The sequence below is a fragment of the Pteropus vampyrus genome, unplaced genomic scaffold (assembly GCF_000151845.1).
Source record: "Pteropus vampyrus isolate Shadow unplaced genomic scaffold, Pvam_2.0 Scaffold306, whole genome shotgun sequence".
NCBI lineage: Eukaryota > Metazoa > Chordata > Mammalia > Chiroptera > Pteropodidae > Pteropus > Pteropus vampyrus.
The window spans coordinates 1,566,533-1,580,438 of NW_011889087.1; the positions used below are offsets into that span (position 1 = coordinate 1,566,533).

Genomic DNA, 13,906 nt, shown 5'->3' on the forward strand with positions numbered 1-13,906 from the left:
AGATGTTCATAACATATTGAGTGAAAAAAGCAAATTACAAAATAATTTGTACAATATGAGCCCACTTATAAAAAACTGAATTTATGCATATGGGAAAAGATTTGGTAGTGTTTATCTCCAGATGGCAAAATTGTGGTTGATTCAATTTTTTTGTTTTGCTTATCTGTAATTTCTGATTTTTCTACAAAGAATATGTAATAAAAAAATAATGACAGTTGGGCACACACCACAACCAAGTCTGTCTCCCTTGCTGGTTCTCCATGTGGACATCTTTATATAGGTAAAGGCTGAGTACCAGGATAGGTATGAGGGGCAGATGGGGGTCGAAGATGGAGCAAGAAGCCCGGGCTATGACAGGGGCCCAAGGAAGTGGCTGCAGTAGGTGAAGGTTGATGGGACCTCCATCTGCTGCTGCTGCTGCTGCTGATGATGATGATGGTGATGGTGATGGTGATGGTGATGGTGATGGTGATGGTGATGGTGATGGTGATGGTGATGATGATGATGCTGATACTGAAAAAACACCTGTGTCTCACATGCACAGGCACAACTCACAGAGCATCACTGACAAACACTTCCTGCTCTGCTTATACTTTTCCCTCCAGGACTGCTTGGCGTTCATTTCAACTAGATTTCACTTGAACGAGAAGAGGAGGCTGCACACTGTAACTCGCCAGGCAAGTTGGAGGACAGCTGCTCCAAGCCACAGAGAGAAGAGTTAGGACTAGGGTTTGTCCCCAGCCTTGCTCTTCCTTTAAAGAGCCCTGTCCTTCCCCAGCTCCCCAACCCACAGCAGAATCAAAAGTCACTGGGCATCCCCTCCTCAAGATTCTCTTCCTCATGTCACTGCTCCAGCCCTGCAGTCAGATGTGGCTAGAGACTTAGGAAATCCTACCTCCTCTTTTTGCTCTGGGACTCATGGGGGAAACCTCAGCAAGCAGCCTATAACACGCCCAAATGAAAAGCATCTCTCCCAGCGTGGGGTAAGGGCACTGCCCGGGCTGAAGCTCAGGGGCCTGAGCTGACTCTGAGAGCCAGGGATGGGGTTCTCCCCGGGAATAGGGAGCAGCCCGGCCTTGTCTGCAGAGCTGGAGACCTGGCAGTGCTGGGCTAGCCACCCCCCAGGGCCTTCCCCGATTGCCCACTGAATGACTCACCTTGGCACAGATACAATGGTTGGCGTGGGCACAGAGCCTGCTCTCCGCTGTACTGAAGCCCCTCTCAGATGCTTTCCGAGAAGCTCTTTGAGCAAGGGGTTTGGGCTGTATCTTGCCCAGAAGCCTGGCGTCTTGGGATTAAAACGGCACAGCCCCCTGGGGGCCTCCCTTGCTGTGTGGCGCCCTCACCGGCGGTGGAGAACAAGGCTCCATTCAGCAAGTGCCCGGAAAAAGGGATCAGAGGTCCGGGCATGGGCAGTGGGCAGAGTTGGGGCAGGGAGAGGAAGGCTGCCTGCTTTTCAGAAGTCCAAGGACATAGATGGATGGGGGTCCTAGGCCAGATGCTGACACCTCAGGACCAGAGTAGAAAGTGTAAATGGATTTGAAGTTTCAAGGGGCAACAGCCCAGGCCCTGGATTCCCAGTTTGGACTCAGTTTGGCTTGTGAGTTCCCAAGCCTACCCATCCCCAGAGGGGAACTCAAAGGAAATAAATCTCCAGTGGGAGAGTGAGGTGAGGGGTGGCCAGGGAAACAGGGTATTGCAAGAACAAAGAAGGGAGTAGGGACAGCCAGCTCATTCATAACTGCTTTGTGGAGTTGTCAAGGCTGGGGCTCTGGGAGGGGGGCTATGCAGGGAGGCCGGGCGAGGGAGGGTGAACCTGGTGGGACCGAGTGGCTCAGGGAGAGGGCCAGAGAGTGCAGTGCTTGCCCACTCTGGCCCTCTCAGGACTCCCAAGTTCCTTCCACCACCCCTCCCCTCCCACCCCCGCTAGAAAGAGGCCTCGATAGACCCTCCAGACAAAGGGCTCGCGTCCAATTTCAGCCCACAGACCCTGAACCCCCAGAACTTAAGGAGAAAGCAGAACTTAAGGAGAAGGCAGGAAACTGTAACATAGACTGTTCCTTGAAGGTATGGAACAGGTGTGTTCTCTGTCAAATTCTCAGCACCTCACAGGCACTCAAAGGAAAGTGCTGAGCGAGGGAAAGCCTGGGTTTCAGCATCCAAGAGTCAAAAGGCAGGTCAGAGGTCATCTGGTCTAGCTGTTTCTTGACTCACCTTCCTAGAGGGAAGGTCTCCTTGCCCAGTGATTGGGCCCCAGACCCAACATTTGGCCCCAGGCACTGTATGCCAGTACCTCTGTCTGTGGCCAGGCTGGGGCCCTGCCTCTGGGTACAATGACCTCAGTGGGGTGAGAGGAGTTCTCCCCATGGCTGGGCCGTAGCCCAGACCCACCCTCTCAGGCTATGCCAGGGGGGTGTTGCCAGGGGCAGTCAGGCAGTGCCAGGCCAGCCCACTCCTCCATAAAGCCTTCACATCCCAGGAGAGAGCAGAGCCAGGCCAGGATGGAGAGGAGACGGGTCACCTCAGCTGCTCGCCGCTCCTATGTTTCATCCTCAGAGATGGTGCTGGGGGCCCTGACTCCTAGCCGCCGCCTGGGTGCTGGCACCCGCCTTTCCTTGGCTCGAATGCCGCCCCCACTCCCAGCCCGGGTAGACTTCTCCCTGGCTGGGGCACTCAATGCTGGCTTCAAGGAGACACGGGCCAGTGAGCGGGCAGAGATGATGGAGCTCAATGACCGCTTTGCCAGCTACATCGAGAAGGTGCGCTTCCTGGAACAGCAGAACAAGGCACTGGCTGCTGAGCTGAACCAGCTGCGGGCCAAGGAACCCACCAAGCTGGCTGATGTCTACCAGGCTGAGCTGCGTGAGCTGCGGCTGCGGCTGGATCAACTCACCGCCAACAGCGCCCGGCTCGAGGTCGAGAGGGACAACCTGGCACAGGACCTGGGCACCCTGAGGCAAAAGTGAGAAAGGAGCCAAGGGAGAGGGGCCTCTTGAGCAGGGAGGACTGAGCTCCCAAAAGGAAGTGCCTGCAGGCCTTCTGGGTCTCAGGCAGGGGGCTCTGCCTCCCTGCTCCCTGGTTTCTGCTCCTTTGGGAGGGGAGGGCTGTCCTTGCTCCCTGAGATAATGGGAGGGACTGGGAGAAGGCCCAGAGCCTCAGGGATCTGATTCCCAAAGACCTCCTGCCAGGGAGCGGGGTACTCTCAGCACCTCCCCATTGGGGAAAGCTGTGCAAGAGCAGACAGGGACCTGAGCAGACGGGGTCTGTGTGGGTCTTGGGCCCTGTGACTGTGGGCGGGGAGCTCACCTACTCTGAGCCCGGCCCATATAAAGGAGGAATTGGAAGAGGAGGTTGCTGTGCACTGGGAGGACTGAGCTCTGGGAGGAAGTGGGGGAGAAGAGCAGACAGGCCTGGCTTCAGAGCGCAGGTAACTCTGCCTGTCACCAGCTTATGATCCTAGTCAAGGCACTTCAGCCTGCACAGCTGTGAAGCAGAGATCTTAACAAAACTCATTTCCAAAGGCCAGAGGGAACCCCAGGGGCACGGTGCTTTTCTGAGCCAGCCCATCATGTATGTGTGCCCTCAAGTGCAGGAGGACCACATGTTTGTGTGCGCCACAGTGAGTGTACATTGGTGGAAGCGCCTGCGTGAGCAGGAGCAGGTGCAGCAACCCTGATAAGACACCTTAGTAATGAGTTAATACAAAGGCCCTCGTCTGCTCACCCTCATGGCCAAGGCTCTGTCTAGGACCCCTCTACCCTCATTCCTCCTACCCCTCCACTAGTCCTGGGGGGTCTCTCTGGCAGCCACTCTAGGGAGATTGAGGCAGGGGTCTAAGAGTTCTCAGTAGAGCCTGGACCCAGGAATGTGTTCCCCTACCTCAGGCTCCAAGATGAAACCAACCTGAGGCTGGAGGCAGAGAACAACCTAGCCACCTATCGACAGGTCAGGGGGGTGGAGGGATAGGGTACGGGGTGCGGGGGAAGGGTTGATGGCAGCCTACCCATACACAGTCCCCAAGCTCAGCCCTCCCAAACAATATGCTGCTCCCCCAGCCCCAGATAGGGGGCTCAGACAAAGCTAGGGTGTGAAGAAGAGGAGTCTGGGGTCAGAGCAGCCCTTTGCCTCTTCCCTACTCCAGGAAGCAGATGAAGCCACCCTGGCCCGTCTGGATCTGGAGAGAAAGATTGAGTCTCTGGAAGACGAAATCCGGTTCCTGAGGAAGATCCATGAGGAGGTAAGGCCAGGGCAGAGGGACAAAAAGCCAACATAGAGATCTGAAGAGTGAGGGGGAGGGGGAGAGAGAGCGAGGGAGAGAGAGACAGAGGGAGAGAGTCAGAGAGATACTTAGAGACAGACAGGGAGAGAAACAGACAGAGAATGAGAGACAGAGACGGATGGACAGGGAGACAGAGAGAGACTGAGGGAGACAGAAATAGAGACAGACAACAGAACATCACCAGCCCCTGGTAAAACGCACACAGACACGCACTCCACTTATTGAGAATTATAAGAACTTTGTTGCTTCGTTTTCTTCTTCACTACAGCCCTATGAGAGAGGCATCCTTCCAGTATAATCTCTTTTTCACAGAGGACTCTGAAGCTCAGAAAGGTTAAAGAACTTGCTAAAGTCACACAGTCTCTCTGACTCCACTTCCTCTGCTATCTGTCTCCATTTAACTGAGAATTATTTATAACAAAAAGATCCCACTGAGCTCTGACCTCAGATCATAGATTCAGCATCCATGACCCCGTGGAACCTGGGAACCCACGGGCACACCCACCCACAGGGACTCGGTCACTCTCCCATCAGGACACAGGCATACTTTCAGTGCTCCTGCCTGTCTGGGCCTGGGAGGAGGACACAATGAGGTCCCCAAACTACCCGCCACCTCCCCTAGCCTGGACTAGCCTCCCCATGTACTTCCTCCAACAAGGATTATCTCATTTCTCTTAGCAGACATCTGTGTCCGAGGGGCAGGCTGAAGAAGGCATGATGCTGTGAGGAAAACCCAGTCACAGCCTAGACCCTGAACCCTGCTATCCTTTCTCTCACCCTGGTCAGGAGATGCGGGAGATCCAGGAGCAGCTGGCCCGGCAGCAGGTCCATGTGGAGCTGGATGTGACCAAGCCAGACCTCACAGCAGCCCTGAGAGAGATCCGCACACAGTATGAGGCAGTGGCATCCAGCAACATGCACGAGGCAGAGGAGTGGTACCGATCCAAGGTAGCCCTGACTGTGGGCCAGCCTGCCTCCTCCAGGCAGCCCTCCTGGCTCCGTAGAAGAGAATTGGGGAAGGAAGGGAGAGAAAACTGGGAGAGGATCCTCTCTGGGTGAGTGACATTCACCAGAGAAATGAGGTGACTTGCCCAGGGTCACATAGGCACTATTACTTCAAATAAGTACTTATTATTATTGCTACTATTATTTTTAATGATAATAAATACTAGTAATAGTTGTTCCTATAATTAGTTGTTACTAAACACTGTTGTGTGCCAGGCCCTGTGCTTTGGATTGATTATCTTACTATAAAGTAGGTACTGTTCTTTGACAGATGAGAGACCTAAAGTCCAGAAAAGTTAACCAATTTGCCCAAAGTCACACAGCTCCTAAGCAATAAAGCTAGATTTCCAACCCTAGCCACGTCACTTGGGAGCCTGCATTCTTGATGCCTCTGCAATCTGTGTCCTGGGTTATTGAGCATCTACTGAACGCCAAGCACTGCTCAGGCTACAAAGACATGTCTCACCAGGGTGATGTAATGCGCCCTCAGATATGGTATCCACAGAGTACACGTCAGGGCTGAGTCTATATGCAATGAAGGGACCAGGGAGGATATCATAGAAGGAAGGGCATTTGGCCTAAGCAGGACTGGCAGCTATGGACATGAAGAGAAGGGGAAAGGGGCACCCAAAATTCAAGACAGAACCTGTGGAGAGGCCTGGAGGCAAAAAAGTGCAAAGAGATGGGGGCCCAAATATGCTGGCCCAGGGCACTGAGCTGAGGAGCATGAGTGGTAAAAGCCAGTGATGGTTCTGAACAGATTGAGGCCCGATGGAGCCGTGAGGGCTTCGCTGCAAGCCGGAGGTGAGAAGGCTATTAGGACCCAGGTATCTGCTCAGCAGAACCCACCGTCTACAGTGGGGGAGGACAGGGTTCAATCCTCGGTGGAGCTGCCAGTGCAGGACTCTGGATTCTGTGGCAAACACTGTCCATTCATTTATTCCCTGACCAGACACCGTGCTAGGTATTGAAGATGCAGCAGCAGCTACTGTGTCCCCTGTCCATGAGTCACAGTCACTGGGAATGATCTCACCCAGGGCCAGTGTCCTGGGGTGACCTGGACAAAAACTCTGAGGTCCTGCTCACCTCCCTGACTTCCCAAAGACCATGCCTTCCCAGGGGCCCACACAGCTTCCCACACGCAGTCGCAGTCCGCCCCTCAGCATAGGGTCCTCTCCCCATCTAGTTTGCGGACCTGACAGACGCCGCTGCCCGCAACACGGAGCTGCTCCGCCAGGCCAAGCACGAGGCCAACGACTACCGGCGCCAGCTGCAGGCCTTGACCTGTGACCTGGAGTCCTTGCGTGGCACGGTGAGTGTGAGCAGGGTCGCAGGGCAGTGGACGGGGGCGGGGAGCGGGGGCGAAGGAGACAGCCAGGGTCGTCCCGAGTTGTCCCGGTCCCAGAGCCAGGTGGCGTGACGATGCCTTGAGGGACCGGCTGGCTCCACCCTACAGAACGAGTCTCTGGAGAGGCAGATGCGAGAGCAGGAGGAGCGCCATGCGCGGGAGGTGGCGAGTTACCAGGAGGCGCTGGCCCGGCTGGAGGAGGAGGGGCAGAGCCTCAAGGATGAGATGGCCCGCCACCTGCAGGAGTACCAGGACCTGCTCAACATCAAGCTGGCCCTGGACATCGAGATCGCCACCTACAGGAAGCTGCTGGAGGGCGAGGAGAACCGGTGAGCCCCGACTGCAACCTTAGGAAATGCGCCGGCGGCCCCTCCTCAGAGCCCTCTCGCTCCCTTCAGGGACTGAATTATTCAGCCTCATGTCCAGCCCCCTTCTATCCCAGCGCCCAGCACAGTGCTCACCTAACACATAGTAGGTATTCAATAAATGTTCGACAAACGAATGAATGAATGGATTCAATTCGATCAATGTTGATTAGGACGAGGACTTGGATCATCCTCCCTTAAACTAAAGCCTCACCTCCGACCCTCCCAACAAAAATCGGTCTTTTTTCCCCCCAACCTATCTTTTCTGCCTCCTCAGAACTTTGCCACTCTTCCCTCCCCTCTGCCATCCTCCAAGCCCCCACTGTCCATCGAATGGAGATCTTCACAGATAACACCCACGCCCCTCGCAGACTCTTGGAGCTCCAGGGAGCACATTGGCTGCTGGGGAAAGCTGGGGAATGCGGTCCTTGAGGCTGTCATGATAACCCTGGACCAGTACCTTCCTGGGACGTCCTTGGGCAGCCCGGTCACCCCTCTCCCTCTGCTGTCTTTCAGCATCACCATTCCTGTGCAGACCTTCTCCAACCTGCAGATCCGAGGTCAGTAGAGCAGGGCCGTGTGGCCAGGGTGTTGGATTCTTGCCCCCTCCCCCAGGCCTGTGGGCTGCTGCTCTGGCCTGCCAGGCCGAGGACCTGGGCCAGGAGGTCTGCGGCTCTCCTTGAGGGCCTTCATGATTCACCACAGAGCTTCTGGCCAGAGCACACCATCCCAAGGGCATTCCAGGTGGGGCTTGCAGCAGCTCCTGTCCCTCTCCTTGTGTCCCTCTCCCCACCCCGTACCCCGATTCCACCACAGAACTGGGTAAGGGTCTCAACCTCTGTCCTATCTGCAGATCCCTGAGCAAGCTCTGCCCATCTGAGTATTTTATGTTCTTGTTTTTTTTAACTGCTTGTCACTACAGGGGGCAAAAGCACCAAAGAAGGAGAAAGTCACAAGGTCACAAGACATCTCAAAAGCCTCACAGTACAAGTTATACCAATTCAGGCTCACCAGATTGTAAATGGAGCCCCGCCGGCTCTCGGTTAGCTGCCTGCCTCTCAGACACGGTGCTTTTCTCCACTTAGCAGGGAGGGAGCCTCGCCAAGCCCATTTCCCTGTCTTCTTAGGCTCCCTCATCCCAGGTTTTCCTATAGGGCCAGCCTGTGTCATCTTCCCAGCAACCTCAGTGCCCAGCACAAGACCTGGCGCAGGTTAACTGTAGGTTAAACTAGTGGAGCTGGCTGGTGTTCAAGGTACTCAGAAGAGATGCTCTGGGGCCTCTGAGCAAACACCAGCCTCTGCCTCACCTCTTCCCCATCACTGGGAGGGCCCCCAGGGTCTCACTGTGCCCGGTGGCCAGGCTCTGGCTTGATTTTCTGTCCCTGAGGCTCCAATGCTCAGCTCAGTGCTGATTCAGCCCAGAGGATTATTTCTCCCTGGACTGCGCTCATGTAGTGAATAAAGTTTTATGTTCCCTGCTCTTAATTTTAAATATCAGTGTGACACGTTATATTTTTCTCTCTGAGGGGGGAGGGAACTAAATTATTTCTTACTTGTATGTGGCCCTCAAGTGATTCTCAGCTATAGAAAAATCATTCTTCTTCTAGCCTAGAAATTCAGGAACACTAAATACACATGTCCCAGAGCTTAGTTCAGCATCAGAAGGTGGACTAGCTAAAGATAACACTGCCAAGTGCCAGACAGTAAAGGGTTATTAGGGCCCAGAGAAGTGACAGAAAGAAGTAAGAAAGGGGAGAGGGGACAGGAAAGGGACCCACATGTATTGAGCACTAATGTGTCAGTCACTTAACATACATTATTTCAGTTAACTGACTCCTCACTCTCACCTAAGAAGTAGGCACCATCATCCCCATTTGCAGATGTGGACACTGAGGCTGGGAGAGGTAAATTAACTTGCCCATGGTTGTGTGGCTGATTAGTGGCTAAGCTGGGACTTGAACTCTGGCCTGCCTGATTTCAAAGCCCATGTGCTCCTTCCTCTGCACAGTGCTAGGTCATCAGAAAGCCAGGTGCCAGGAGAGGGCTTGCAGAGGGGCTAAAATGCAGCCAGGCCAGAAGGGCGAGCAGGGCAGTGGACAGAGCAGCCAAGACTTGTCTAACATAGTGGGGACTTGGGGGATCACCAGCCCTTTTGGAAGAGCCGAGGCTCTCCCTGTCTAGTTGGATAGGCTTCGTATTCATGATTGGGGTGTGATAGGAAGCCTGGGGTGGGAGAGGATGTCTAGTGCCTTGAGTGCCCACAGGAGGCCTCCTCTCCTCACACCTACAGAAACTAGCCTGGACACCAAGTCCGTTTCGGAAGGCCACCTCAAGAGGAACATCGTGGTGAAGACTGTGGAGATGCGGGATGGAGAGGTGAGGAGAGCAGACCCGAGATTCTGGCCTGTCAGGCTCTGGCTGCCCCCAGGAATTCTTGAGGCCAGGCTCTGGAAGAAAGCCCAGACTGGCCCATACGATGTTCTTGATAACTCACAAGAGCTCCCTAGGGAGTCTCTGGAAGAGGAGAAGGAACCCAGATGGAATTCAATGCCCCAGCCCCTCCGCTGGCATTTTTAAGGGAAGCTGGATGCCTAGGCCATAGGATGGGGTCCTGACTCAGGTATTCTCCCTTTCTCACCCTGACTCAGGTGCCCCCAGCACCAGGCCCGGAGGAAAGAGAAAGAAAATTAAAGTCAGCGGTTTTTACTCAAAACTTTCAGTTTCCAGCTTGGTTGAAGGAACCTGCCAGAGGAATGGGAAAGGGAGATTTGGCATAACCCTCTCCCCATCACAGCAGCAACAGCACTAGCTCATCTAATCCCATGTGCCGGGCATGGTGCTCATTTTCCCCTCTGACTGCTGCATAAGGGAGTTCTGGTTACTCTCATAGAAAAGAAAGACCTTGGAAGGTTGGGGATTTGCCCAAGGTCACGTAGCCTAGCAATGGTGGACCCCAACTCTGCATGAACTCCTAACTGTGCCCCTGTGCACCTTCTCTGTCCCCTACAGGTCATTAAGGAGTCCAAGCAGGAGCACAAAGACGTGATGTGAGGCAGGACCCACCTCATGGCTCCTGCCCCATAGCAGGAGAGGCCTGCAGCAGGAAACAGGATAGTTGCCCCTCCTGTGATAGCTAATTTCCCCAAGCCTGAGTCCCCACTCCCACCCTAGTTGCTCCCCTCCCCGCTCCATCTCTCTGCCAGCTTGCTGCCCCAGGCTCTGTCAGCATTAGGCCTGCCAGACAGCACCTACCCCACAACCAGCAACTTCAACTAACAGGGCACTCACCCCAAAGGGGCAGCCTAGAGGGGCATGGCCAGCACCCTGGGTTAGAATTGGGAGGGAGGAGAGAAGTTGGAGAGGGCTTAGGGACCTAACAAATCACTCTCCGTATCCTCATCCTTGTTGTCATGGCAACTGTTGCTAGAGCTGGAGGTCTCTGGGCTATCTAAGAAGTGGGACTTTGAGTTTCCTCAGGCTGCTGGAGGAAAACTGAGACTCTGAGACAGGAAGGGAAAGTCACTGCAGGCTAGGAAGCCCTGGTCAGAGGCTCATTCTTCTAGACGGACCCTGGCCAGCCTGAGAGTAGGTGGGGGCGTATCCTGCCATCTGGAGTCATCGGCAGACAGAATTCCTGGCCTGCCCAGATTCCAGAGGGGCCTCCTGAGTGATAATTCAAGTGTCTCAGCCCCACTGAGCTACCATGTGGGCATGCTCTGGGCGGGTGGGAGCTTGATTCTCAGCACTTGGGGGATTTGAGTGTAAGTGGAGAGGGAAGAGGTGCTGGGAAGGAGTAAAGGGGGCTACCTGGCCCCTGGGTGTCAGCACAGGGAGGTCAAGTGTAGGATGACTCCCCCATATAGGCTGAGGGGAAGGTAGAGATGGTGGAGAGGCAGTGGGATGATGCTAGACATCAGAGTTGGGGATATGGGTGACCAGTTACACTTGGAATCAAGGAAGGGACTCATCTTCTTGAAGATACTAGAACAGGAGAGAAAGGGGCTGTTGTCTACAGGAGCAGGACACACTTTGTCCCAGTTCTAAAGGCCCCTGCCTTTCCACATAAGCCCTGTCCACCCAGGCCCCTGAGCCATGCAGCTGCTGCCTCCTGACCCCAGCAAATGCTGCTGGGCGAAGCCACCATAATACAACTGGCCCTGTCCACAGCGACCTACTGCTTTTCCATAAGCCAAGGGCCTGGTGGTCCCCTCTTACTCAAATACAAAATATACCCGATATTTTAGGTAGCACCTTATTCTATAATTTAGGAAATTGAGGCACAAGGAGAGCGAAGACCTTGGTTTGTGTCCCTGCAGCCTGGAGGCGGGGCAGCTGGGAGCACACACTTTTACCCAGAGCATCTGCTCTGCTTTCCACTGGAAGATGTGGGGGAGGGGGGGTGCCCCCGGGACTATCCATACCCAGAAATGGGGCAGAGAGGACCCACCCCAGGGTCTCCCTCTCCCCTCTAAGGCCAAATGGATGGAGAAGTGGGAGTCCATCTGTCTTTCCAAGACTTGGTGCCCTTTTCCTGATTCCCTCCTGCCACCCACTGCTGCTAATCTTCAGGGGCACCGCTGCTGCCTTTAGTCACTGAAGTAAATAAAGCCAACCGCTGCAGCCTCCCCCAGAGTGGTCTCTGATCTGTTCAGGAGAGGCCGGGTGGGGGGAAGGGGGCAGCAAGTAGCCTTGGACAAGACCCAACTTGCTTATCACTGATCATCTCGGAAGCCTAAACCTCCACAGCAGTAGCCACATGACAACTCCCACCTCCCGCCCTGCTCTGCCACAGCAGCCCTGGCCCCCCTACCCCACCCCTACCTTTGCTCCAGCCCCTATTCTTATTCCCAGTCCACTGCCTGGGTGCAGTCTCTCAGGAAAGCCCTGAATCTGACCTCCACTTTCCTCACCCATTTCCCCTGTTCTAGTCTTTACCTTTGTTCTCAAATCCACCATTTCTACCAGCCAGTCCCAGGATGAGGCTGAGGAGGAAGGCAGAGAGGATGTATACAAGCCCCCCACCCCTTTTTTCTTCTTCCCTTTCCCTGCTACCTTCAATTCAACTGGCAATCCTCGAAGGCAAGAAAATAAAGCACCTCGATACCAAACAGGCCATTTGATGAACATTAGGTTCCCTCTTCCTTCTCTGAGCTGACTGTGAAGTCAGAAGACATGTGCACCGTGGCCTCAGCCCCCCATCCCCCACCTGTCTCAGGCTTCCCTGCTTCCCAGATGAGGTCCCAGATGTAACCATGAAAATGGAGAGAGAGCAGGTTGTAATTGACAAATCTGTCCACACCCCCTTGCCACAGGTCCCCACCAAGAAAGGGATACTGACCCAGTGGTACCTGGTATCATTTAACAAACACATTTGAACACAACCAGTCTTTAGAGCTGGGGGAGAGCCTAGGGGGCGAAGTTGGGACAATAGCGAAATAAGTAACCGCAGCAACGACAGAGGTGAATGGTGACAAAGACTGACGTGATGAGCAGATATCCTATCAGGGTGAGCTCCATGGCAGAGCGAGTCTCGGGGTCTGAGAATGAGGCCTTGTAGCGCCCTCGAGATGTCACGCCCAGTCGGAACCCAGCGATCTGTACCCCCTGCAGCCAGCAATAGTAGATGCCCCGGTCACTCAGCTGGGTGAAGCGGATGTGGAGATGGTTGCCGTGGTCAATGAACACCCTCATGGACCTGTTGACACCCTTCAGGTACTCTGTGCGGTAGAAGTACTGGTGGTCCTTGTCCCAGGCCACAGCATGCTCTGGCCGGGCACCAGGACAGGAGATGATGAGTCCGTGGCCCAGCCTCTGCTGGTGGAACTGAATGGGCACCTGGGGCACCCAGGGCTGGCTGCCCACTTTGGACACGTAGCTGAAGATGGCCATCACGCCCTTCTGGATCATCGTCGTTTTCTTGCAGGGCACCATGCAGCTCCGAACCAGTAGCTCAGGTGTATGGTCCCTGGCCTTGGCCCGCAGCTTTCTTGGCACAGCCTGTGAACCACAGGACACCACATCTGGCAGTGTCTTACGGTAGCGGGGAGAGAGGTCTGGGCTCTGCAGGTAGCAGAGGCCAAGGCGCCACTGCTCCCCGCGCACCCCGCAGCGGTCACAGGGGGTCCACTCCCAGAAGGTGGTGAAGACATGGAGGCTCCCATGGTACTCATCTGCAAAGGGCTCCTGGCCCTGGTCCTTGAAGGTGGCCACCATTCCCTCACCGCTCTGGATGTCCACATCGTAGGCATAGAAATAGTCCCCCTTGCGGGTGCCACAGAAATACAAGCCTGAGTCCTCGGGCTGGGCCTGGAACACCAACAGGCTGAACATGCGAATGCTGAAGCGGACCAGCATGTCACTGCCCACCCGCACCTGGGCTGCCTCAGTTAGCACCCGCCCATCGAAGTCTGTGAGTACTTTGGTGTGGCTGCTACCAAGGCGCTTTTGGTAGTACCAGACTACAGCGGACACCTCCTCTGGTTTGCAGTGGCAGGGCAGCTCGAAGCTCATGTCGGCCAGGTAGGCTGCATTGTCGAACATCAGGAAAGCAGGGCAGGGGGTCCTCTGAAAAATGTTCTCCTTCTCCACGATTTCAAAGGCTTGGAGACTCCCCCACACCCACAGGAGCACTGTGGTGTGGGCCAAGTTCATGCCCGCAGGAAGGAAGGATCCGAGGGGGAGAAGCAAAACCAAGGCACTAAAGGTCTATGGGGCTTCTAGAAATCACTACCAGAGGGAGCATCTATATGAGGAAAGGATTAAGCAGCCAAGAAAAGAAGCAACAATCTGTAGGGGAAGCAGCCAAAAGCAAAGCAATTTATTCCCAGCTGATGTACACGATGCCCTTCTAATGTGACAGATGCGATCTCAAGGGAAAATCCATTCTAGAATCTGGCCCTTCTCCCCTTT

At 54.8% G+C, this 13,906-nt stretch overlaps 2 protein-coding genes across 4 annotated transcripts; one reads left to right on the forward strand and one right to left on the reverse strand.

Annotated features, from left to right (window-relative positions):
- Positions 1 to 2,444: 2,444 nt before the first annotated feature.
- GFAP (glial fibrillary acidic protein) lies at positions 2,445 to 11,629 on the forward strand. Of its 3 annotated transcripts, XM_011377124.1 has the most exons (10): positions 2,481 to 2,962; positions 3,885 to 3,945; positions 4,142 to 4,237; positions 5,066 to 5,227; positions 6,471 to 6,596; positions 6,741 to 6,961; positions 7,514 to 7,557; positions 7,920 to 8,039; positions 9,288 to 9,373; positions 10,007 to 11,629. In XM_011377124.1, exons 1-10 carry the CDS (start codon positions 2,502 to 2,504, stop codon positions 10,046 to 10,048), a joined length of 1,419 nt encoding a protein of 472 aa, XP_011375426.1. In that variant the 5' UTR covers positions 2,481 to 2,501; the 3' UTR covers positions 10,049 to 11,629. The 3 variants fall into 3 exon arrangements, with proteins under 3 accessions (XP_011375427.1, XP_023377289.1, XP_011375426.1); XM_011377125.1 differs by lacking the exon at positions 7,920 to 8,039 and having other exon boundaries at positions 2,445 to 2,962; XM_023521521.1 differs by lacking the exons at positions 9,288 to 9,373; positions 10,007 to 11,629 and having other exon boundaries at positions 2,445 to 2,962; positions 7,920 to 8,492.
- Positions 11,630 to 12,403: 774 nt separating this feature from the next.
- LOC105303527 (Ig-like V-type domain-containing protein FAM187A) lies at positions 12,404 to 13,648 on the reverse strand. The gene has a single exon (XM_011377231.1). It carries the CDS (start codon positions 13,646 to 13,648, stop codon positions 12,404 to 12,406), a length of 1,245 nt encoding a protein of 414 aa, XP_011375533.1.
- Between the last annotated feature and the right edge of the window lie 258 nt (positions 13,649 to 13,906).